This window comes from Boleophthalmus pectinirostris, unplaced genomic scaffold (assembly GCF_026225935.1).
Source record: "Boleophthalmus pectinirostris isolate CB_2022bp ecotype Guang Dong unplaced genomic scaffold, ASM2622593v1 HiC_scaffold_7, whole genome shotgun sequence".
Classification (NCBI taxonomy): domain Eukaryota; kingdom Metazoa; phylum Chordata; class Actinopteri; order Gobiiformes; family Gobiidae; genus Boleophthalmus; species Boleophthalmus pectinirostris.
This window is the reverse complement of record NW_026571473.1, coordinates 8,254,455-8,280,288: the sequence shown is the minus strand read 5'-3', so window position 1 is coordinate 8,280,288 and position 25,834 is coordinate 8,254,455. Positions and strand designations below refer to the sequence as shown.

Below are 25,834 nucleotides of genomic sequence, written 5' to 3'. Positions count from 1 at the left end.
GTCATGTACTGTAGCTCTACAATCACACCTGACCGGATCTGAGGAAAACCACCTGCACTGACAGTTACAGTCTAACTGCGTCACAGTACTAAACTATGACAACTGTGGATCATTATATTTTCATATTTTAAACCGCAATTTCCATCTAAAATGACTTAATAAAAGAAACAAATCCACTGACTTAGGTGTGAGAAAACTATGGTGCCCAATGGGAGCTGACATCGCCACAAATGAAGAGTCCGCAGTTGTCAGCTTCTCTGATTGATAGCTAAAGATCACACTAGCGAGAAGCAGATTTTTTTTTGTCATTTGTACCACAATGACTGCACAATGTTGCCAAATCCTACGTGTATCATAGATTAAGAAAATAAAACTGAAGAACAAAGTTAGTACAGAGTAGTGGGTGTGTACAGATATGTGCATCTGGTACATTGTGTTACTTTTTGGTGGAGGGTCCGTTATCTGCTCCTCTCCATAAAGATATTGTCAAATGTTCTACAGCATGGCTCTACATTTATCTCTATGGAGACAGCAGGTGACACCACAGGGCCAGATTACATGCCAGATCCGCGGAGAGACCACTCACAGTAAGAATGCAAGTATTTAGGTCAATAAAAACCCATGTTATTGAGTAAATGTAAGATGGATATGTTTAATGTGATACCAAGACATTCCAGACTAAACAATAACATGTCCATGTAGATAAGCACGTGGTGGACCCTCCACTAGAAATGTTGCAGAGTGCATATTTAAATGACTCAAATATATATGAAGACACATTTTTATTTGTATTTTTTAAACTCAACACTGATCTATATGAGGGGAAAATAAATCTTTCTTAATTTTTGTCATGTACCTGAAACACATTTCATGAACCACCCTGAACCTGTTTGAGATGTTCCGAGAAAATTCACCAGCACTGACAGGGACACAATTACACCATAACTACCACACATAATTCGAGTGCTTGTCATGCTAATGCTGTCTTAACTTGGATTTTCGGGAATACTGCATCACAAATCTGGTTGAACGAGTAAATGTATGAATGGAGGCAAACTTCTGAGTGACAGAACCAGATCAGGGCTAAGTCACAGTGAGTAATCATTTAGTTTGCACGTGTGTGAGAGTTCTTAAGGCGCCATAAAAAAGCAACATATTCATTTATCAGTAAAAGCAACATATTCATTTATCATTAAAAGATCTATGTTATAATGTTGTTTCCTCATCACAAACATACCTAGAATGTGTTTTGTTTCAGTCACACATGTTTAACACACAAACCCTGCATATGTAGGTTGAATTTTTTTCTCAAAATGAAAAAACTCTGTTTTGTGTTTCTGTTATTGTGATGTCATGTGGAAGTGATTTCAGCCCTGGTATTGCTCATTTCAACTGAACTAAAGGTAAAAGGTAGCTGTCTGTGTAATCCCTCAGCCATCCAGGAAGGATCCAGAGCAACAGAACATTCAAGCTGCTTCTTCAGTTCTGGTCAAACGCTGGTGGACACTGCCTTATATCTGCCAGAAGGGAGGAGTTAACTGCACTGAAAGTACTCTGAAACTAACACACCTACTTGTTTACAGTTTATATTTATTAGCTAGGTCTATTGAACTGCACTGAGTGTGAACTGTGCCTGAGTCATATTAGCAGAATCATTCAGGCCCCTGATGGGTGCTTTCACACCTCTGAGCAAACTGGCTATCACTATTGTTTTCTTTGTTTTGTTTTAGGCCCGAGGATGGAGTTGTAAATAGGAGATCACAAGGTGGAACAGACCATTTTGAGCTTTGGAGACTGACTAATAAATAACATGTGTAAATGAAACCCCAGGTATGTTTTTTAAGGAGGACACTACCTTATAACATGGCTTAAAGTTCACAAGAGTAAATTTTGCATAATATAGGGCCTTTAAATTATCACTGTGCTATTCAAAATCGGTATAGAGTATTTTTTTGTATTGAAATTGAGTTTGAAAGATTTGTATCATGAGTATGAAGTGAGTACATGTACACATTTAAAAATGACAGTTGTTACTGTTAGATAAATGGTATTATTCTATTTTGTCTTACTAATACCACTTAATACCACATCAGAATATTACTCAAGTCTGACAGCTCTACCTGTTGTTTTCTAAATAAACTATTATGTAAAGAAAACAGACAGGTCATGTGATTTTGCCACTGGTTCAACTGACTCATTTGAATATAGTTGGAAGATGCATATCCAATAAAAGTTGCAACTTTTATTGGATGGGTCTAAAGACAAAAATTGTGCAAAAGAAAAAAAGCGTCTGAGTCCTCTAAGCGTCTGAGTCCTAAAATAGCTTCTTTAACGGCCCTCTCAAACCATTTCTTTTCTTTGGCTAACTTGAAAAGTACCACTACATGACATCACAAGGTGGAATAGAGCATTTTGAGCTTTGGCGATGCAGACAAACTAAAAATAAAGAACTGAAATAAACATGCTTTTATATTCTACTTTGCAGTTCATGTATTTCAGTCTTCACTCCTGGATGTATTTTGTCTGTGAACTGAATGCTTATTTGAAAATTACAAATCTAATCACAATCACAATCCTTATCAGAAATATTGCAGTGTTTTTCCATCTCAATGATCGGTAATTTGTATTGGTGCAGACAGTAACTCACCAGCTCTGGTCCAGGCTGTTCACCGCTCCAGGCTCAGTCCTCAGTGTTTCTAATGGGACAAAGGATAATTCAATTTGGGTCATCAAATCCTGAGGCTGTATTTCAAAACATGTCACAGATTACTTCAATGCAGTTACATAACAGTACAATAGCCACCAAAAATAGGGAGACAATGACCAAAATAGCTTTACTGAGAATAAAAAAAAAACGAAACATGAAAATTATAAAGATAAAACAACACTAAAATAGACTGGAGAAATGGGTCACATCATTTCAAATAAGCTTTAAAGAGACACTGAATGATGACAATTTTTTTGTCATAAAAAAGTGGAAACAACTATTGACAACAGGACCAATCAAAAATGAAATGTATTATGCAAATTGATTTTTCTGAGTTTTTAACCGTGTTATAGTGGAACTCTGAAGTTGTATTTGGAGTGATTTGTAGATGTTTGAGTAATCTTTAATCACCTATTTTCAAGACGCCATATTGCAGATCAACCCCCATTTTTGCCGGTGTATGTCCAGTGCTCTGTATTTACTTCAGTCTCAAATTTAATTTTCTTACTCTTTGTTTTGCGTAGGATTCAGCAGCGTCGCACAGTCATTCTGATAGAATAGTAGAGTAAACATTGTATTACTTTATCAACACCAAAGCTAATCAACAATGAATTCCTTAATTTTATTTCATTACCATTGCTTTCACATTACTCTAGTACTCTGTGCAACCTTGCTATGATATCTCTGTATTTTTTTGTGTACAGATTGATATCAGTCTAATCCGCCCTCTGCTGCGTCTCAACCCTGACCAAACACAACCCTCAAGTTTAATGCTTCCCTTGTGGATTCTACAGAAATATGTGTTGTTTTTCTGGTTTCTGTGATATGTTTTTCATTTATTTTTTCTGATACAGATGAACCGTGAGTGTCCCTGATTGGCTAATCCACCTGTCAATCATGCCCATCTGAAAACAAGGAGATTCACCAGTGACCTTACTCACGTCTTTTCACACCTGAAAAGTATTGAAGAAATCTGTACACTGGATCACAAGCAAAAAATAAAAAGCTGTAGGTTAAGTTAAAGTGACACAATACCCTCTGCGACTGCACTGAGTTTTTATCTTTCCTGTATTATTTGTTTATTCACTCTTTTGACTGTTTTAATATGCGTTCAGTAAAATGTCTGAGTGTCTTGAAAAGTCCTACACAAATAAAATGCAGTATTATGATCATTATTATTTTTACAAAAGCATACCCTTTACATTTACATTTATTTTGTGAAGTCTAGATTCAATCAAAATAATCCATTATTTGAATAATCTTGACATTTCAAACCATACCTGTAGTCAGTAGTGTTGAATGCACATTTTTAAGCATCTTTAGTGTCTGAGACCAGGCCTGTTGAGAGAAAATTGGGGGACTGGGACACGAACTCTCACATGGGCCCCATCTAATACACATTAAAATGCAAAGACTCCAATTCTGGGCCTGGGGACAATACACCCTTGTTATGTAAATTTTTTCTCTAACATTCCTCAGCATGTGGGAGTAGACTATATTTCAACACTTCCTTCCCCAAATCACAGATGACTCAGATACAGTGACAGTCAGATGCTTTAAACAGAGATTGTGCATTTGAGCGTGAGGATTAAGCGTGCAGACTTTTACAGGATCCTGTTTGAGCTTGTTATTTCAGCTTGGGAAGGAGACAGGTTTTTATACTGAGAAATGTTGTGTAATCGCCAGTGTATACGTGACCATAAAACAAGCCTGGGAAAACTAGAATTTGTTTAACATGCAAAGCTTCCTGCCCCATAGAAGTGTGGTCAATGAGGTCTGGACACTCGTTTGAATATTTCCGAGCATCTCAATCTATGCACTTGGAAAATAAAGAAATAGGTATTCAGAATTGTCTTCTATTTTTATGGAGTATGCAATATCTATATGAACATCACAGGCTCATAATCAGATATGGGTAGTACTGCTAAAGTACTTTTACTCATTTGCAGTTAACCCGAGTCACTTTTTGAATAAATTCTACTTCTTGGAGAAGTTTTATATTTTGTTATATAAAAAAAGATAGATACACATAGTAAATATACATGTAAATGCAAATGGAATTGGTAAACACACTCAACATTACAAACCTACAGTTTTCTGACAACATGGCCACTTCTAATCCTACTTCAGTAATCATTTGTGTGAAGTACAACTTACTTGAGTAAAAGTTTTGGTTCCTCTTCCCACTGTGTGTCTACAAATGACAAAAGCTTTATGTTGACAATATGAAATGATTTTAACATTTGTGTTTCTTGCATCACCCCTTCAGATATTTTCTTATTTTTGTGGTCTATCCTTTGAAAATACTTCATTTTGTGCAAAATTTAACATTTTGTCCTTACATTTAAATCAACAGTGTCCTGATGATCACAATTACTTTTACTTTAGCAACAGCGTCTCCATTTTTACTCTTACTTGACACATTTCTTAAACTACTAGTTGATACTTCTACATGAGTCATATTATGGTAAATGGTCACATTTTTCTATAGCACTTTTCCATCTTCAAGGCACTCAAAGCATTTTACAACAAGGAACCACTCACCCATTCACACACCAGTGTACAAAGGCAAGGTGGGTTAAGTGTCTTGCCCAAGGACACAACAGCAGCATTCATCTGTGGGAGCTGACCCACAGGTTGGGTCAGTGGATCTGACCACTCAACCTGTGATGTTTATGTTGAGAGCAGGATTCGAACCGCCAACCTTCAGATCAATGGGCAAATGCTCTACCAACTGAGCTACTGCCACTATTATTTTGATGTTATTTTAACATTACTCAAATTTTAGTACATTTTGGCTACTGTATCAGCTTCTGCTAATAATATTTTGAAGCAGCATAGTTGTGCATGGAACCCAACAGATAATACTCCCTACAACTGTACAACAACTCCCCTTAATGTAATTGACTGTCCTGTCAATCATTACATCATTGTTGCACTGTCTTCCTATGACCTCTTGTATATAACTGAAATTTTATATTTTATTACAAATTTTATATTTTATTTGGACTTCTACGTGTATATTTTTTTACTCGTTGTTATTATATTATATTGTGATGTGTGAGATACTGAGTCTAAATTATTTCCCGTATACATCAATAAAGTTTGTCAAAGGCTAACGCAGAATAAAGCGCTCATAAACAGTGGAACAGCTCCCTCTAGTGACACTTTAACGCAACTGCAGAGGCCTTAATCCTGAGCCTTATAAAAGATCTACAACACGTTATTTAGTGTAAAGTTATCCTAATCTTTCCACTGATAAAAGCAATTCAAACAGTCTCTGAGCTAAGGTGAGTGACACATGTTTTAGATTTTCAATACATATCGTTTATAGACATTCTTTATAAAATGTAAAGCCGTGTGCGTTTGCCTGGAGCTAGCTAAACAATTTGTGTCAGTTCATTTACTCTGCACATGATGTAAGGCAGTTGGAGCTCTCTATAATATGCACTTTAACAGTTTCATAAATTCATTTTCAACACAAACTTACTTTTCACTTTTGCAGACTTTCACCTGGTTCATAATCTTCAAACGCCAGGTATGGAGACAAATATGTTGTGTTTCTGTTTGTAGTTCTGTAGGTAGACATGGAGAGCTTGAAACATCACGGTGTCTCCCATGGGTGCTGAATGAGGTGTAGAACTTGGTGCAACAGTAAGTAATATTACATTTTTGAACAAAATCTACTGTTCATTGGTAAGTAAATATCGGACTCAGTAATTGGCCCTTTTTTTTTTTTTTTTTTAATTGATTGACGTTTCGGGTGGGGTGCCAATTGTCTCCGTTAAAATGCTATGTTTATTTATTTATTTATTTATTTATTTGTTTGTTTGTTTGTTTATTTATTTACTATTATTATTTTTATATTTATTTTTTGTATTTATACATTTTTACATCCCTTTACCTTAAATTTTAGCCTGCACAGTGCAAAGTGAACAGATGGAGCTGACGCGACGACCACGGGGAGGCGCTAGAGAGATTGTTTATGTTTCTTACTTACTTAGAACTTTTGACCTAAGCGTTACTGTGCTATTTTGCTTTAGAAATTTAACCAGCAGCATGTTATAAATCCGGGGGAATGTCCAGATGTACTTTTAAAGGTGCACGGTGTAACTTTTCTGGTGGAGGGTCCGTCAAATGCTTTTCTCCATGAAGATGTTATTGCTTTATCTGGAATGTTTCACAGTTAAACCTTTCTATGTTCACCTTTCTATCAAACCAGACCAGGTTACAGGTCAGATCTGTGGAGAGGCATCCACGCTCACAGTCAGAATGTCTGTTTTTCTAGGTGTTTTTGAGCTATAAATAAATGTAAAGTAGAGCTGTTTAATGCCATACTGTGGAACATTTCAGACAGCAAGCAGGTGACGGACCCTCCACCAGAGAAGTTGCACCTTTAATGCACCTTTAAGACAAAAGGTGTTTATTGTTGTCAGGTAGAACTTTGACCCACATTTTGGAATAACAGTGTAAATGGGCCATATCTAGTAACGAAATTGTGGGTTTACGTTTCCTATTTCTTCCTATTACACTTCCCCTCCCTTATATAGCCTATAATCTCCGGCCTTCCATCTGAAATTAATCGAGGCATCAAATTCTAGAGAGCTATGAACGCGGCTTTAGCTGTGGTCCAAACTCCGCTGCGCCGCTGTGTTTTGTAAATGCTGGTTGTCAGTACGCGACACTGTACCGTTGAGTGATCGCTGAAAGCGTTTACCCCAAAACCCCGCGGTCCAATCAGCGCGCCGCACGAACGCAGGGCTATACTTTGCTCCTTGGAGGTTGAGAGGTGGTCTTTGTGTGACAGAGCAGCTGAACAAGGCGCCCTGACTCTGCACAAACCTGCTCACACCGGGACAGAGCTGAGAGAGGCGAGGATCACACGACTTCTCCAAGTGAGGGGTCATCCGCGCGCAAGGCTCTCAAAGTTCAGATTTGCATTGCGTTATTTCGCTTGTGTTCTCATGTTTCGTGTGCTTTTCAACCACTTTTCCTCTTAAAGTAACTCAAATCTAGAGGAGGAAAGTCGTTGGAGAGATGGGCACCGCTTTGGCTGGTTGGTGGCTGTGCGTAATGTTGACAGTGCCACTCATCTCCGGGCAGGACGCAGAGACCCGAGCGGCCAAGGAAGACATCCCAGAAGGAGCATCCACGCTGGCCTTCGTGTTTGATGTGACTGGGTCCATGTATGACGATCTGGTTCAAGTCATCGAAGGGGCTTCAAAAATCCTGGAAACATCACTGAACAGACCCAAGCGACCACTTTACAACTTTGCTCTTGTGCCATTCCATGATCCAGGTAAAATCAGCTTTTCATATCTTATTTACTGACTTCTTTACTTCAGCTCTACCAACATGTTTAAGCAACGTCCCTACTCGTTTCAAAAGCACACATAAACGTGAGAAATGTGGTAGTTTGCTGACAGGCCGCCCTTTGAATGCTTAGCGCTCCTCGCACCTCCAGGAGCCGTGGAGAGAGGCGAGGCGGAGGGCTGCTGTTCCCCGCACAGATGTTCACCCGGGCGGTCACTATTATTAGCATTCCGCCCGGGTTACTGAGCGCAGCGCTGTGGTTTTGCAATGAAGGATCTTGTTGTGGATAATTATCACACTCTACTTCTGCCTCTCATTGCGCACGGTTATGTCTGTTTGTTATGTAGTTGTAACATTAAAGGGCCCATATTACACCGTTTTCTGATCTGTTATAATGTTGTTGTTGTTTCCTCATCACAAACATACCTAAAGTTGTGTTTTGTTTCATTCACACATGTTTAACACACAAACCTGCATGTTTAAGGTGAGTTCTTCTCTCAAACTGAAAACTGTTCCACCTTGTGATGTCATGTGTCAATACTGAAAGTACCCTACTGTGTTTTGAGACTCCATACACCTTCACTAGAATCACTTAGATGATTTCAGACTTTCAAATTGCCAGTCTCTATTCAACTAAAGGGAGTTAACTTGAAAACTACCAGTACATGACATCACAAGGTGGAACAGAGCATTCTGAGCTTTGGAGATGTAGAGAGAGTAATAATAAAGTGTTACTCAGACATGTGAATGAAGCAAAACACAACTCCAGGTATGTTTCTGATGAGATAACAGCATTATAACATGGCTTACAGCTCATAAGAGTCAGTTTTGTGTAATATAGGATCTTTAAAAGCAACCTGTAGTTTAGTAGGTCACGGTGTCAGCGGAATTGGCAATGCATGTCCTGTAAAGATAGACATGGGAAACAATATAAAACAGCTTGTGCCTCTGAGGATAACGTTGGCTGCAACATTTGAAAGGTTAACTGCCCATGCTCTCCATAGTCCTTGTGCATTTTTGCGTGCCTTTACTCTTAGACTTCTGGTTTGGTTCTGGTCTGATCCTGATGCAGATTTGGTTGGTCCTGTTCTAGTCCAGGTTTAGTCCCAGTCTAGTCTAGGTTAGTTTAATCTTAAATCTCAGTTTAGTCCTAATTTTGATGTTGTGAATGCACCCTTGCTGACTGACTAAACTATCAGGCCTTCGATTTATATTAATATTACTGTCCAGTGACAAGAAAGGAAAAATTAATAATGAAGAATAGAAATAGTGAAGGAGAGAAGAAAAAGTGTTCAGTAGTAGGATGCATTCATACTTGCCCTGATCTGATCCTGGTTTGGGCCCAGTTTGAGTCCTGATGTAGACTTGTTTTGGTCCTGTTCTAGTCATGGTTTAGTCCTGGTATAGTCCACGTTTAGTTCCAGGTTTATTTCCAGTTTAGTCCCAATTTTCCTCTAATATATATGTATCTTAAGTTTTGAGCCAAATTGTTATAGCCTATTATTTATGTTTCAATTATTGTTATATATTGCTAGATTGACTTGGTCCTGGTTTGAGTCCAGTTTAGTACTCATTTGGTCTAGACTAGTTGTGGTCCTGTTCTAGTCCTGGTTTAGCCCTGCTGTAGTCCTGGTTTAGTTCTGGGTTTTAGTCTGTGCACTTTAGTCCCAGTTGTGCTGTTGACCTTACCTTATTGTTCTCACAAATACACAGCTGTACCTTTAAAATATAGCTCCTTCAGCATTTTTGGTTTGAACTTCTGTTCATTTGGTGTTGCAAGTCTGAACCAGATAAGTTTTAAGTTTTTAAATCTGTACTTGTATGTAAAACTGTGCATAGTTTTCAGCTGTCTCTCTTTTGAACTTGAATCAGAGCAAAGTGGACATCTGCTTTGTGAGTTCAGAGAGAAACCTGCTCTGAACAGATCCTTGGATGCCTTTTGCAGATGCTTCTTCTCATCTTCTTGTATCCTGCGAGTTTTACATACTTCTCCAGTACACTTTCACTCTTAAGCCAAAAGAGAGAGCTGTGCCTAGAATAATAATGCGACTGACCTATGAATTATCCTTTTTTAAACCAGTGTAACAGATGAGGAGGGAGATTGATGCATGTTTTGGGCTCAGGGGGAGCCTTTTTGTATTTACTTGTCGACAGAGAGTGACGTCTGTTTGCTTTTTAAAATGTTTACGAGGATGTCAGTGTGTCCTCCCATAGGCCCTGAGGTGAGGCACAGCAGCAGAGTTGGAAGGAGAACAGCTATTTAAAATATTGTAAAATCAAATACTCAACAGGCTGGTTTAAGTAGGGAAAAGTTAAAGCAGTTACAAGGTTACCTCAATATTACTTTATCATTGTTACTTTAACTATTGCTCCTACCAGTATTGTAGTACTGTTATTAGTAGTTACTAATTACTAGAGCTCACATTCACTTGACTATATCTAGAAATTCTTTAAACTGTCTTGATATGGATTGATAATTTATCTATTTTTACTACCATTACTATACCACTAATCCTACAACTACTACTACTACTCTACCCTTTCATGACTACCCACTCAACCATAACAGAAATTTTTCATAATTTTCTAATGTATAACTATTACTTGAAGCAACCATTCCCAACCGGGGGGGTCAGGCTCCCTAAAGATTCCTCATGGAGTCCCAGGGGTTCTTATAAAAGAGGTCCAATCTAGATGGATGGGGGTGAATTTAAATGATGTCATGTTAATTGCTTCTATTAAATATTTTATAATCTGGAACATCTTTAATAACCAGAAAAGACATTTTCCCTTATAAAACAGTGTGGATTGTCCCAGTCCGGCATAAATGTATCCATATTTTTGTTAACCTAAAAACTTGCATTCTTACTGAGACTGGGCTTGCCTTTCCACAGATGTTACATTTAACTTGACCCTGTGCTCTCACCTGCTGTCTTTGTAGAGATAAATAAGTGTAATGCCATACTGTGGAACATTCAAGGCTATATCTCCGTGGAGAGAATCAGGTGGCAGACTCACCACTAGAAATGTTACGCTATGCACATTTAAAGTTGCTCACATATCCATGGATAAAATGGGATTACTGTGAGAAAAAGGTTGGAAATCACAGACTTAAAGTATCGTATTACATTACTGTCATTACTATCTTTATTACTACTGCTACTTAAACCATTACCACATCTATCATCACACTCTAATCTAGAAATGATATATTTATTCATTGCGAACACTTTAGTTAACATTCTTCACCAAGTTATTTCATTTTAACAACTGGAAACTGTCTGTAGATTTGTACAAGTGAAAGTGAACTCCTCAAATGTTGTCCTACCCTCTGCCCTCTTTCCCCATGGAGAAAAACACGGCCATGTTTTGATAAGTTTTTTATTTAGCGCTTCGTTCATTCTTCCGTCCGAAACAGAGAGATAACCCCAGTCTCCTCCTGTTTACTTTGGCTGCCTTTAAATCAGAGCGTTCCATTTATTTACACTGCAATCTGAGTCGGTAAACAGTAAAGTGTGGGTTTGTGTGCAGACTGGAGAGAGAGAGAGAGTGTTCGGGTCATGTCTGTGTGGGAAGATCAGTCAGGAAGCCCCCCCTCTGCTGCCTCCTCTCCCTCTTCTCTCTCTCTCTCTTATTCTAACACTCACGTCTTTCTTTTTCTCTCCTCTCATTCCTCTCTCTGTTCTTCTCTGCCTTATTCATCTCTCTCTCCTTTCCTAATCACCTCTCTCCTGATCCCTCTTAATTCCCCGTTCTTTCCCTTTCTCCTTTCTCCTTCTTTAATGCTCTCCCTCTCTCTCCTCCTTCCTCTTTCCCTCCTTCTCTCTCCTCTTTCCTTCCTCTCTCCATTACTCCTCTCTCCCTCATTATGTGCTTTATTCTCTTCTCTCTCCTTTCCTACTCCTCTGTCCTTCTCTCACCCATTCTCTACCTTATTTTCCCCTCTCTTCTCTTGTTCCCTTCCTCTCTCCCTCCTTCCTCTCTCTCCATCTCTACTTGTCACTCAGTCTCTCTCTCCTTTTTCTCTCTCCATCTCTCCTTTCTCCCTCTCTCATGCCTCCCTCCCTTCCTTCCTCTCTCTATCATCTTCTTCCCATCTCCTCTCTCTCCATACTCTCTCTCCCCTCCCTACTATCTCTCTTCCTCTCTCTCTCTCTCTTCCCCCTCTCTCTCCCTCTCTCCCTTTCTCTCTCTCCATCTGTCCCTGCGTTCTCTCTCTCCATCTCTCCCCCTCTCTCTCATCTCCTCATCATTCCTCCCTCTCTCTTTTCCTCTCTCTCTCTCTCCCTTGGGACCTCACAGTTTCCCTTCACGAGTTGTTTTACTGGTGTGTTCAGGGTCCCAGTTAGAAAACACGCAAATAAACCTCTGCCTCTTTCCTCATTAACATTTCAGACAAAGGTTAATTTTGTGAACAGTGGAAAAGAAAGTGGACCCACACCCTGAACCATCTGGGAGCATCTTTCTGTCTTGAGATTCTCTCATGTGCTCAGATTTATTGGCAGTATAAGTTTATGTTTTACAACACCTCAAAGCAGAAACTGTGGTTGCTATTCAAGTTTAAAGCAAATATTTCACTTAAAGTTGTATTATGTAACTTTTCTGGTGGAGTAAAGGGTTTGCCTCCAGCTTGTCTCTTTGGGGAGATTATTGTTTGGCCTGGAATGTTCCACAGTATGGCATTAAACTTATCCATCTCCATTTTGTAGCAATAAAACACCAATAAAAAGTGTACTACGGAACCTTTCTGGTGGAGGGTCATCGAGATGTAATGAGTTTGCATGAAATGTTTCACAGTATGGCATTAAAAGTATCTATCTCCATGGATTCAAGCAAGTCAAGTTACAGGGCAGATCTGTGAAGACTAGAGGCATTTGTTCAGTGTTTTTTCTGAAGTAGTTCTGTAGCAATCTGTCTAGTGGGGGGGTCTGCTACCTGCTTGTTTCCATGGAGATGTTATTTTTTTCCTGGAATGTTCCGCAATATGGCATTTAACCATTATATATCCATGGATTCAAGCAGGTGACACCCGTAAGCCAGTTACAGATAGGATCTGTGGAGAGGCAGCTCTGCTCACAATAACAAGAATCCATGTTTTTGAAGGTATTTTTGAGCAATAAAGTAAATAAACCTGCAATAAAAGTAATGCAATAAGTTTAATGCCATATTATTTGACATTCCAAGTAAATCATTAAGATCTCAATGGAAACTTGAACTTTATTGATCCCAAGGGAAATAGTTTTTTTGTTTGTTTGTTTACCTGTTTTAAAAAAGTAGTATAGTAGTATTAAAAGTTACATAGTGCAGCTTTATTTTTATTTTCCTAAACATGCTATGGCCGTACGCTGAAGATGCTGTGTCCACACCAGCAGCAGTCAGGACGTCCTGGCCGGTCCTCATAAAGAGCGCCCCCCGCTGGCAGAGGGCTGTTTGTGGGGGTGTTTTGTACATGTTACTGTGGGGGTTTAACAGGCTGAGGGTGAGATGGGTCAGAGCCACAGCCCCCGGGCGCCTCCTCGTCTCACCTAAGCTCCAGTCATCTACGGTCACAAGAGTCAGAGAATTGGAAGTCCACGTTAGTCGATGGGAGGTTTGATCAAATGTATTGCTAGTTAAAGTGGACTCATGCAGAAACACAATTAAGATTATTATATTTAAGATTTTACAAAACATTTTACAATTCATTTTCAAGTTTGGGATTTTTTTAGGTTTCAAATTTTACTTCCTGGTTGGAAATCATGACATCACACACATCACAACATTATATAGGCCAATATAATTTAATACAGATGGGGGGCTAAAATGAATATTGTTCAACTGCAGATTTTTGTTGTCTTGGGTCTTGGGTTTAGGCAGGAATAGAAATGATTAGGTTCCATATATGGGAGTTTATCTTTCAGATATTTCACGGCAAAGTACAAATTAATTTAATAGAAAAACTCTCATGCCCCCCATCTGAGAGTCTGTCATCATCATTTTCTAGAATCTGAAAACCACCAATAGGCCAATATTAATTAACACAGATGGGGGACAGTTTAAATGAATATTGTTAACATGCAAAATGATGTTGTAATACAGTGACTTATTGAGTTTAATTAATAATTGAAAATTCCAGGTTTAACATTTGTGAATTTACCTTTTAGATATGTCATGGTAAAGTACAACGCAGTCAACAGGGAAATCTGGCCCACACCCCCATCTGGGAGTATGACATCATCACATTCTAGAATCTGAAAACTACCAATAGTGACAGTTTAAATTATGTGAAATTTTACTGATTTAACAGTTAATTTTAGTTTCTGATTTTATTTTTAACAGTCCACATTTCTAAACACTCAATTTACATTAAGCAAATGAACAGTGTTTAGCAGAAAGCACTTGGGGTTGTTTCTCTTCAGTCTACTGTCTCTCGGCCTCATTAATACACTACTTAATGCTGATTGACAATACACAAATTTACAGTTTTTGAATCATCATGAAGCTATGGCTGAATCATTAAAATTTAACCAAATGTCATGTTTGATTAATGTGAGCTGCTAGCCCATTTACCTGCAGAAACCACTTCTCCCATCAATCTGGAGCTTTATAAATCTGGTGAAACATTTACACTTTTTTATTTTTGATAATATGTTCATCTCAGTACACAACAATAATCCACAATCTCTGAAACTCTGAAAAGTTTGTTCACTGTGGCCTACATTGTTAGCTTTGATGGGAATTCTCTGCTGCGACCACTCCCAGTTTGGGGTTTGGATGTGCATGCTGGGATTGCGTGACGACAACTGCAGGAGCTCCGTAGCTTCCCGAGCCTGATCAAAGACACTGATGTTAAACCATTCTTTTAGACACGCAATTTTCCACTTGTCTCTCTTTTTTTTCTTTCTTTGAGTTGTCCTGAGCACTCCGCCCGCCCCAGATTACAAGGAGTCTGCGTTAAGGTCCACTCAATAATGATGCTATTAGCCAGGAATGCCAACTCTAAAAAGGTGGAGGGTGAATTACAGGAGCAAGAGGAGCACGTGGTAGACTACAATGTGCTGTCTGTGCATTTAAACTCCTAATGGACCCACCCAGGAATATTAACGCGGTCTGTAATCTGGGTCATTGTACCACCAACGCCTACCAGTGCCCCCAGGTGTATGGACAAATGCTGACTTCCACTTTAACTTTGTAATCTTTTCCTTCTGGGGAGATCTCTGTCATCAACAAATACCTCCAGGACAATTCTCAGTCCCTTTGCTAACAGAGGTGGGTAGTGTCAGTGTAGGGGCTGAATGAATTGGGAAAAATATTGAAACTCTACTTTTGACAAGTGTGGTTAGATTTGCGATTTATGTTGTAACAGGAAAATTTAGTTCAAAGTTCACATTTTACACACATCCAGAAGAATTGTCTGAAATATAAAATGACAAACTAATACAAGAATCACATTAGAGAACATGTTTGTACAGATCTTCAGGGTTAGCAGTTTTCATACAGATTCAAAAAAATTTCAGCCTTTGGAATTTGCTAATTGTGCCCATTCAGATTTTGATTCGATTGAAATTAATCTTGCAGCCATTGTAGAGTAGTCAAAAATTGTACTCAAGCAAGTGTATTTGGGGAGACTATTACTCAAGAGTAACAGTAAGAGTAACTGTCAGGACATAACCTCTGATTTATAATTTGAAGTAAAGTATAGACCACAAAAATTAGATCTAAAGGACAACACCAATATTCAAATCATTTCATATTGTCAACATAAAGCTTTTGTCACTTGGAAACTTATTCACTGTGGGAAGAGGAACCAAAACCTTTACTCAAGTAAGAGTACAGTTACCTCAAACTAAATATTACTGAAGTAGAAGTAAAAGCATCTGAAAAGTACTCTGAGAATTATGTATGTAAATGTGACTGAGTACTTCCCACCTTCGCATGTCTGTTTTTGTTTAGGTGCTTTAAGGATTAGTGCAAAGAAGGGTAAACCAGGAAGTTGCATTCGCTGACCCATTCAGGAAGGATTTGTCTAAGTCTTGTCTGATACATTGTGCCTGAAGCTGCAGTTTTCCTGTAGGCTATGGATGTGCTGCGTGTTGTAGGATGGATCATGAGGTCTTGCTGTGACCTTTGACCTGTTTTGGCATGATTGTCTGCTCTTCCCCTCCCCTCTGACCCCTGCGTCTGGACTCGGTCGGTCTGAGTGCTACTGATCGAGATAAATGTGTGTTTGTAGATTCATTTGATGTTTCTTCAGAAAACAAGATGGTACAAATTTGATGAAATGTCTATTTGATAGAGTAACATTTTGACAAACAGGAACACGTGGAACTCTATAGCTGGTTTTAAATTAGGTTTATTCAAATGCAATTTCTGTGTTTCTATCTTTTACCAAGTCATTAATACCAAATGGAATATTGTTTGACTAGAATTATCAGCTCATGACCATAGTTCAGGGTAGGAACATAGATTGACCAGTTAATCAAGAGCTTTGCCTTTCAACTCAGCTCCCTCTTCGCCACAAGGGATCGATACAGTGACCGCATCACTGCAGACGCTGCACCGATCCACCTGTCAATCTCACGCTCCATCCTCCCCTCCCTCACTCATGAAAAAGACCCTGAGATACTTGAACTCTTCCACTTGAGGCTGGGATTCTCTACTCACCCGGAGAGGGCAAGACACTTTTTTCCATTCAAGAACCATGGCCTTGGATTTGGAAGAGCTGATCTTCATCCCAATCACTTCACACTCGGCTCCAAATCGCCCCATTGCACATTGCAGGTCTGGGCCTGATGAGGCCAACATGACAACATTATCTGCAAACAGCAGAGATGAAATCCTGTGGTCCCCAAACCGGACCCCCTGCAGCCCGTGACTGGACCTAGAAATTCAGTCCATAAATACAATTAACAGAACCAGTGAAAACACAGCTCCTGCTCTGGTCATACATTGACCAGACAGCTCTTACTAAAGGGTATCAAACTTCATACTCCTGGAACACCCCCCACAGGACACCACGAGGGACATAGTCGAATGCCGTATTACAGATCAACTCCTATTTTCACTTGATCTGCAGCTGTCCATTGGAGGTGCAGACTCTTTGTTGTGATGACGATTACTGTGACACCAGCTTCCATTGGGTACTGTGGTTTTCTAATGTAGAGCCAGCAGACTTGTTTCTTTTAGATGTTGTTTTAGATGAACATTATGTTGTAAAATGTCCAAATTATAACATAATGGATCCACTGGTGACAAACTCAGAATATGTATTGTATTTTTGCTGTTTCTGTAACTTTCACTGTATCTTAATGTGTTGACAGTGACAGTAATGATGAATGAATTCTGACATAAATCCCCATTGAAGTCTCTTGTTAGAGGAGTGCTTTGGTGCAGGTCTGGACCTTGTTTAGTAGCTCGGGCTCTGACATGTTTACTTGACCTGTCCCTAACGCTGAACATGTGTCTCACCACCGACAGAGTGCTGCAGAGAGAGAGGGGAGCTCCCGGGGCCAGTCAGGTGACTCTGATCAGGCTACTGCTGCTCAGGGGTTTTAAATGCCCCTATAGTATTGGTCTATCACTTCTAAGAGTAGTTTTCTGCACAAACTACTTTTTTATCTCTTTTCGATACTTACTGACATTAGAGTAGACACAATATTTATGTTTGTTTTGTTTCTGTTTCTGTCTTCTTTCTGTTTTCCCCCATCTTTGAGCTAAAACAAACAACTTTGCAAACAAGTTTTTGTGCACAAATTTCAAATGCGATTTCGATACTAAGGAAAAGGATACTAGGTAGATACTAATTTGTATGCCACAATGAAAACAAAGCACTATACTTTAAAGTGGAGTTCAGACTTAGACAATTTTTTTTCTGTAAATTGGCCGTGATTATGTGTCTGTCTTGTCATCGAATTAACATTGAAAGCCTTATTACGTATTTTTTTTAATGAGAAAAGATATACAAATACAAAATTGTGATCAATACACTATACGACAATAGAATATAATTTTTAACACAAGTTTTTTTTAAAGCAACACCGTTTAACTTTCTGGATTTGGCATGTTCCCTACAAGAATCCATGGAAATAGTAAGTTAAAACCATACTTCAGAACCTTCTTCATGGAGATGAGTTTTATAAGTGGAACAAAGGATCAAAATTTCTGTGGACACAAGCAGGTGAGCCCTCTTCCGGGCCATAAAGAGTCAGGTTTGTGGAAATGCAAGCTCGCTTACTGTAAGGATGCATGTTCACTGTGTTCATTGTGTTACCATGTGGTTTTAAAATCATGTGGTTTTAAAATAGTTCTGATATAGACAAAGACCATCACAAAACTAGCTAGAAAAGGTTCCATTTAGTCCTGTTGATGTGATCCTTTTTTCAGTGCTGATACTTCAGTGATTATCTACTTTCAATTCTAGTTTTAGTATCGATTAGTATCTAGATATCGACTTCTTTTGGACAACCTTAATTGAAAACAGCATTTGCTTTACATTTTCAGTGTAATTTTTCAGTAATTGTTGACCTAATTTATGCCTGTACCATATTTGGCAGCTAAAGCGAGACTTTAAGTAGGCTCTTTCCAGTATCAGTGCCAGGTCCAGCAGCTGCAGACCCACACTGCTCAGGCTTATGTTTATTACTACAGTCAGCAGGTTACAGCTTTATTGCCCCAAATAACAGCAACCTCAGCAGTTTTACCCCTACACACTTTACAAGGGCTTTCCTCAAAATTAAGCAGCTCTTGAATTTTGTAGTTACTAAACAACCCTATAGAAAAGTTACACAATGCACCTTTAATACCTGGACTTTTGGAAATATTATAAGGTGTATTAAAAGGTATTTATTTGAATTTATTTATGCAGTTATGCTCTAAGGCATTATATAATTTATCAGTTGGAGGGTACACCACCTGCAGATCCCCATAGAGATGAATTTCTTTCCCTGGAATGTTCCATAGTATGGCATTTAAGTGATCTATTTTGCAGTTTTTACTCTTTTTTAATTTGTTAATTAACATCATTGTAAATGTAGTAGTTCACATTTCCACAGATCTAACTTGTAACTTGGCCTGTTGGCAGCACCTGCTTGTCTTCAAGCCATAATGTGTTACATTAAGGTAAAAAATAACATATCCATGGAGACACAGGTGTGGACCTTACATGGTGCACCTTTAATGCAAACACAATTTTGAGTTCATGAATTTAAAAGTAAGAGTTTGAAATTAATAGAATTTGAACTGAGATTCACTTATGTCTGATCGTCAGTGATCTGCTGAAGTCTTCAGAATTGAGAGGTCTTCAGCCAATTGAGTTGGAAGGTGGGGATTGATAAATATCTTACCTTTTTGTGATATCTCCCAGCCCTAGACCAAACCACAAACATGGTGTTAAAATGTCCTGAAAAGGTGATGGGGTTTTGGGTTTGGTCTAGACTTAGACTATGCATTTGTAAGGGAGAGGTCGTGCTCTTTCTCCTGGTCTGAACTCTTCGGACATCACAGACCCCCTCACGGCTCAGAGAGGAGACCACCAAGATCTGTACTCTACAACAACATACAACTGTGCAGTTTTTATATTTGGCTTATTTGATGGGCTCATATCTCTCCTAAGTATTGGCAAATGAACCTCTTGGAGTGTATATCTTGGAGCACTGTCTCAGGCCTGTCAGGATAAGAACTATAGCAACTTCTCGTTCAATAAATGAGAGGAAAGAGTAGCCAGAAATATCTTATGTTAATACTACTTAAAGATGGACTATGTAACTTTTATGGTGAAGGGTCTGCAACCTCATTATCCTGAATTGAACTTATCTTCCACAAAGAAGATAAGCAGGTAACACTGCTGAACCAACTTACAGGTCAGATGTGGAGAGGTGACCCTGCTTGGAGAAAGAATGCATGTATTTCAAGACAATTAAAACTTCTATAACTGATGCAGTAAGATTTCCACGGAGACAAGGAGGTGATTAACCCTCCTCAGACATAATGCACATTTTCATATTTTAGGTTTTGAGGAAGATGTACTGAAAGAAGATGGACATCCTAGGAAAATCTATTTAAGGAATTATAGTTTGTGTAGTGCTCCAATGTGTAACTTTTCAGGTCAGCTACAAGGGATTCCATGAAAAACATCCGTTCTTACTGTGAATGAGAACTCCTCTCCATAGATCTGGAACTATAACTTAGCCTGGTATTGACATTTGCTTGTCTCTATGGCACATTCCAGACAAAACAATATAATATCCCCATGGAAACAAGCAGTTTGCAAAGTTCCATAGTGCACCTTCAACTGTCCTGATATAGTTGAGGCAGTTGGATGATTTGAGCGTTTGTCTCCTGTCTCTGTGGTGATGTATTGGGTGCAACAGAACATTTTGTACTACTTCGGGGGGTCAGTGAAAGAAATATTAGCCATAGACATCTTTAGCACATCACATTTTACATCGAGAGAATGGTTTAGTGAATTTATGACCGGCTGACCCTAACTCCTCATTCGTCTGTATAGAGCCAGTTCATTGATGTAATCTTAAGGAGGTATGCAGTGTGTAATCCTTTTCTTATGTGTGTCATGTCCAGTGTGGCGTTTGTGGAAAGATTTCTTGATTTACTGATAGAAAACTGTCTTAACCTAATGATGTATGTAAACTGGGAATCACAGGGTCCCTTACAATCCAAGGGCTTCCAAGTTGGATGTTAGAATGTTGCTACCTCGTATACAAGACATACCTGGAGTTGTGTTTTGTTTCTTTCACACCTGTTTGAGTTACTCTTTATTTTTAGTGCGTCTACATCTCCAAAGCTCAAAATGCTCCATCTTGTGATATCATGAAGTGGTAGTTTTCAATTTAGGAGCTACCTTTTTGTTTATTAGAATTTGGCAGTTCCAACGCTGATATTATCCAAATGATTCCAGTGAAGGTGTATGGAGTGATTTTATGCTATTTTTCCGACATACAGCTATTTAGATATTGACGTCTAATTGTCGGAGTAGCGGCATAAACATTATTTTTCAAGCGTCCCGTTACTTCAAAAAATTTTTGTCATTTTTTGCACTTTACTATTTTTCAAACATTTAGTTTTTCCGACATGGATAATATTAATGTGATAGCTTATTATACTTTGTGCTTCCCTATATCATAAGATGCTTGGGCCCGGTGCAAAGCATTTGATCAGAGAATAATTCACATAGGATATCAGACAGTGGGAAAATGTCCTAACTGATTGTTGTGGGAAACAGTCCTGCATTTTAAAAAAGAACATAGGCCAGCTTTCAGGAAAATATCTAATCTAAAGCAGAGGCTGCATGGGCCTTTTGTGCTTCATTCATTTCATCATGTGATCTGCGGAGAACACCAGATATGACATGTAGGAATAGCAATACCAAAACTGCTACATCTAAATAGGGACATGTCGTAATAAAGGGATGTCGGAATACGTGGTGAACCCTGTATGGAGTTTAAAACACATACTTCCTGTATTGCCACCTGACATCACAAGGTAGTATTTTGGGTTTGAAAGATGAACTCAGTCTGAATATGCAAGGTTTGTGTTTGTGTTAAACTTGTGTGAATGAAACAAAACACAACTCCCGGTATGTTTATGATGAGGAAACAACATTTAAATAGGCATGGCCAGTCAGTTCTACAGTTTTGCACAGAAAGTCAATTAATCAGTATTGTGATGTACAATGAACAAAACACAAAATAAGGATCCACGTGTACATTTGGCACTTCTGAGCAGTAACATAAACTTTTTGATGTTAAATTGTGACCTCTTTATGCTTTCCTATGAATATCTTTACTATCAAATGCAGATTTTTTAGGCCTGAACCATGCGCGTTAAACTGTTTTATTCAGGCTTGAGTGGAGCATTGTTCTCATGTGTCGTGACTGACTGAGCTCATGTTTCTAATCACGCTCAGAGCCCAAAAACAGTCCAAAAAGATGACGGCCTCTCAGAAGATTTGTCTGCGAAGCATCATTTCTTAACACAAAACAGAGAATACCGAACGCGTGCTGTTTTAATGGCTCCTGGCAGCTTGTTTTAAGAGCTCAACCCGAAGCGGAAACATTCAAATTCATTCAGAAGTGAACGCTGATTGTTCACATCAGGTTTGGATCAAAGACTCACAAGAAGTTAGGAAATGGCTGACTGTGTATAGCTGTAAATAGTAATTAAAACATTGTCAACTGATATTTTTTCAAGGCGTTTTAATTCTGTCTTAAATTTATGTAGTGGTTTGAAAGATACTCAAAGGTAGAGGTATAACTATTGCTGTATTTCAAATAACATCATGACATTCCAACATATGCAGGGTTTATGTGTTAAACATGTGTGAATGAAACAAAACACAACTCCAGGTATATTTATGATGAGGAAACAACATTATAGCATAGATCAGAAAATAGTATAATATGGGAACTTTATAGCCTGATTCATCAGACGGTTTCACTTTGTGGAAACCGTCTGACCTTGTTCGCTCGACGGTAGGCGGGTGCTTTTTTTATTTAACCAATCGCTGCCAGTTGGTCATGATGTAGGTAATGCACCAAATCCCGTAAGAAGAAGGACAATAACATCTTTCCCCTTGATCAAATTCACCAAACATTCTCTTTGTTCTGGCTTTAAATCCTCGATCTCGGGATTCGTTGCCAACACAGAATGTTCGTCTACATCCATCTCGACCGCTTTGTTTACTGTCGTGCTGTACCACAAAATGGACCCAGACAGGCGCTTGAGTTTGATGTCATCGCTTCACAGATCTTCACAAAATGAAATGTCACAATTAACACATCTCAAAGATGTCAGTTATTAAAATGACATGATGTCCTCTGCAAACAACAAAATATACAGTCTTATCATGTTAAATAAAACTGTTTACTATAGCTTAGACTTGCAGATCAGGTCATATTTCAGTCTTCTCTCAAGTGTTGCTTCTCCTTGATGTGTTGAAAACTTTTACTTTGAACATAATCCCATGATTAAAGGTCTATAATTACTTGTGAGATTATAGCCATGTTAGAATGTTGTTACCTCATCAAAAACATACCTGAAGTTATGTTTTGTGTTTCATACGCACACATTTGAGTAACCTTTAATATGAATATGTCTACATCTCCAAAGCTCAAAATAGCTTGACAATTCCTAGGGCTGAAATGATCCAAATGACTCTAGTGAATGTGTATGGCATTTAAAAACACAGTGGAGCACTTTCTGTATTGCCACATGATCATAGGGTGGAACATATAGATCAGAAAATAGCATAATATGAGCCCTTTAAAACACAAAGCAAATAATTAATCTTGACCAAATTATGTAGACCTATATAAATGACTGATCTGGTCCATTTCATTGTCATATCGTTACCTCTCTATATATTTAAATTTCATATATACCATCACTTTATTCAGTCTTCTGTTGCTAACTCGTGACAGTATTTGCTGAAGAATGAAAAGCGATTTGTCAGTTTTCCCCCCAAAATAAATGGGGCATCAAAAGTATGTAGTAAAGTCCCAAATCAGTCTTTCTGCTTGTGCGAGCCCTTGATAATGTTTATGACAACAGTGATAATGGCACACAGATGTAGAAGTCTTTCCTCAGTTTGGTTCACCACAGAGACTTTTCAGATATGGTCTAACATGGCGGCAGCCCCTGAAAAGATTAAAAAGTCATTCAGGGCCCCATGCTAAACCACATTACTGTTACAATGATTATTTATACATGTCAGAATATGGGTCTAAAGTACTGGTGATAATGGGGCATTCAGTGCCATGAGTTTGACATGTTATTACCAAATACTGGGACCCAATAGTAGATGCATCACTCTCACTGCTACTGTCAATATACACCACAAGATTAAACAGAAGACCTTTGTGAATGTACAATGGATTTCAGACAAAGCAGGTGGCGGACTCTCTGCCAGAAAAGGTACACAATGCTCCTTTAACTGTGTAGTAATAAAGATGAAAAAATATTTGTATATACAGTAGCAAAAGGAATGGGATGCACTGCTCTGATAATGGGCCTCGATCTTTTTATCATCATTAATATGAAACCTTCCCTTTAGGACTGTGACAAAATATAGCAACATCGATACACTTAATCTGACACTTAATTTACAGTATTGATATTAAGCCATAAAGGTGCACTGTGTAACTTTTTGGTTGGTCTGTCACCTGCTTGTTTTTATGGATATGTCATCGCTCTGCCTGGTTGTTGGTGGTTTTATAGCTCAAAAATACCTGGAAAAACAGGCATTCTGACTGTGAGCCAGAGATGGGATGAAGTCTTTGTTTTGCAAGTCTCAAGTAAGTCTCTAGTCTTTGACCTCAAGTCCAAGTCAAGTCCCATGTCAAATACAGGCAAGTCCAAGTCGAGTCTCGAGTCACTGGCCCGTAAATCCAAGTCAAGTCCAAGTCATCTGCTTTGAGCTTCAAACCATTTCAAGTCTTTAAACTGAAGTGTCAAATATAGCTTATAGATTTACATGGCTTTTAAGATTAGTTGTACTTACAAAATCATAGTATATTTATATATGAGTGTTTATACTAGAGACGTATATAAGAGTTGTAGAAATTTATTTAATTCATTTTTCCCTTTTAAATGTCTTGACAAGATCTTAGTGTGAATCATTACAGTCAGAACAGAAAGAAGTCTAGTCAAGTCCTAAGTCGTTGACCATTTTATCAAGTCAAGTCTCAAGTCCTAAAAATAGAGACTCAAGTCTGACTCGAGTCCAAGTCACGACTTGCAAGTTCCAACCTCTGCTGTGAGCAGGGTTGCCTCTCCACAGAGCTGACATGTAACTTGGTCTGATTTGGTCTCCATGAAGATAGAAAGGTTTAATACCATATTGTGGAACATTCCATACAAAGCAATAACATCTCCATGAAGTTGAGCATTTGATGGACCCTTCACCAGGAAAGTTACACAATGCACTTTTAAGTCTGACATACTTCATAAAATGTCATTGTCAGAACTAAAATTTTGCAGCTGAGTCTGAGAAAAGAAACTTGTCCATGTTAAGCAGTTGTTTATCTTGAGGTTCATTTTGATCTTCCAATATTATTACTTCTTACTTTGACATGTTTCAGACGCCTTCTACATCCTTCATCACTCTGGTCTGTTTAAAAGAACATTTACTTAGGAAGTTGTTGTTTACGGTTTAGATGATTATAATACATGTATTTCATAAAGATTGTGTGGGGAGTGGTTTGCTTCAAATAGAGATTTTTTTTATTTGAGCCGTTTGAGTTACACAGTGTTGTTTTATGTGTCAGTTAAATGCCTTGTTGATGGCACTGGCTTGTCATCAGCGTCTGGGGACTTCTTAACCTCTGTCGGGGCATCTGGGTTAAATTAGATGAGTGCCCTGTGTTTGTTTGTCATTGGCTCTGAAGGGCCATTGAACTCTGAGCACTTCTAATAGAGCCGTGTGGTTTTGGTCTGTCGGCTTCAGCTCGGCTCTGACTGAAGACAAACAGAAACCGAGAAAGAAAGACTTAAAGGAGCTGTAGTCACTGCTGTAGGGACGCTGTGGTGAGGCTTTTATGGTGATGTCAGGGATGGACACATGTTAGAACAAAGGGGAGATTGTTATTTTCAAATTAAACTCAAAAGTGAATGGTTGACTTCCTGTTTAAATATTGCATGTTGAATATAGTACAAATGGATTCATTTAAAAACATAATTGACCTGTCACCTGCTTGACTCCATGGAAATATAAAGTTAAAACCGTACTTCAGAACATGGAGATAGATTTTAATTTTAGGCCATACTGTGAAACCAGGGGAAAAAACATTTCCATGGAAACAAGCAGGAGCCAGGTTTGTGGAG

General features: G+C 38.5%; 1 protein-coding gene across 1 annotated transcript in view; it reads left to right on the top strand.

Annotated features, from left to right (window-relative positions):
• The first annotated feature begins 7,780 nt into the window (after positions 1 to 7,780).
• hmcn1 (hemicentin 1) overlaps positions 7,781 to 25,834 on the top strand; it is a 113,264-nt gene continuing 95,210 nt past the window's right edge. Inside the window, exon 1 of the mRNA XM_055164762.1 lies at positions 7,781 to 8,006. Coding sequence (XP_055020737.1) covers positions 7,781 to 8,006 — 226 coding nt within the window. The remainder of the gene's footprint in view (positions 8,007 to 25,834) is intronic.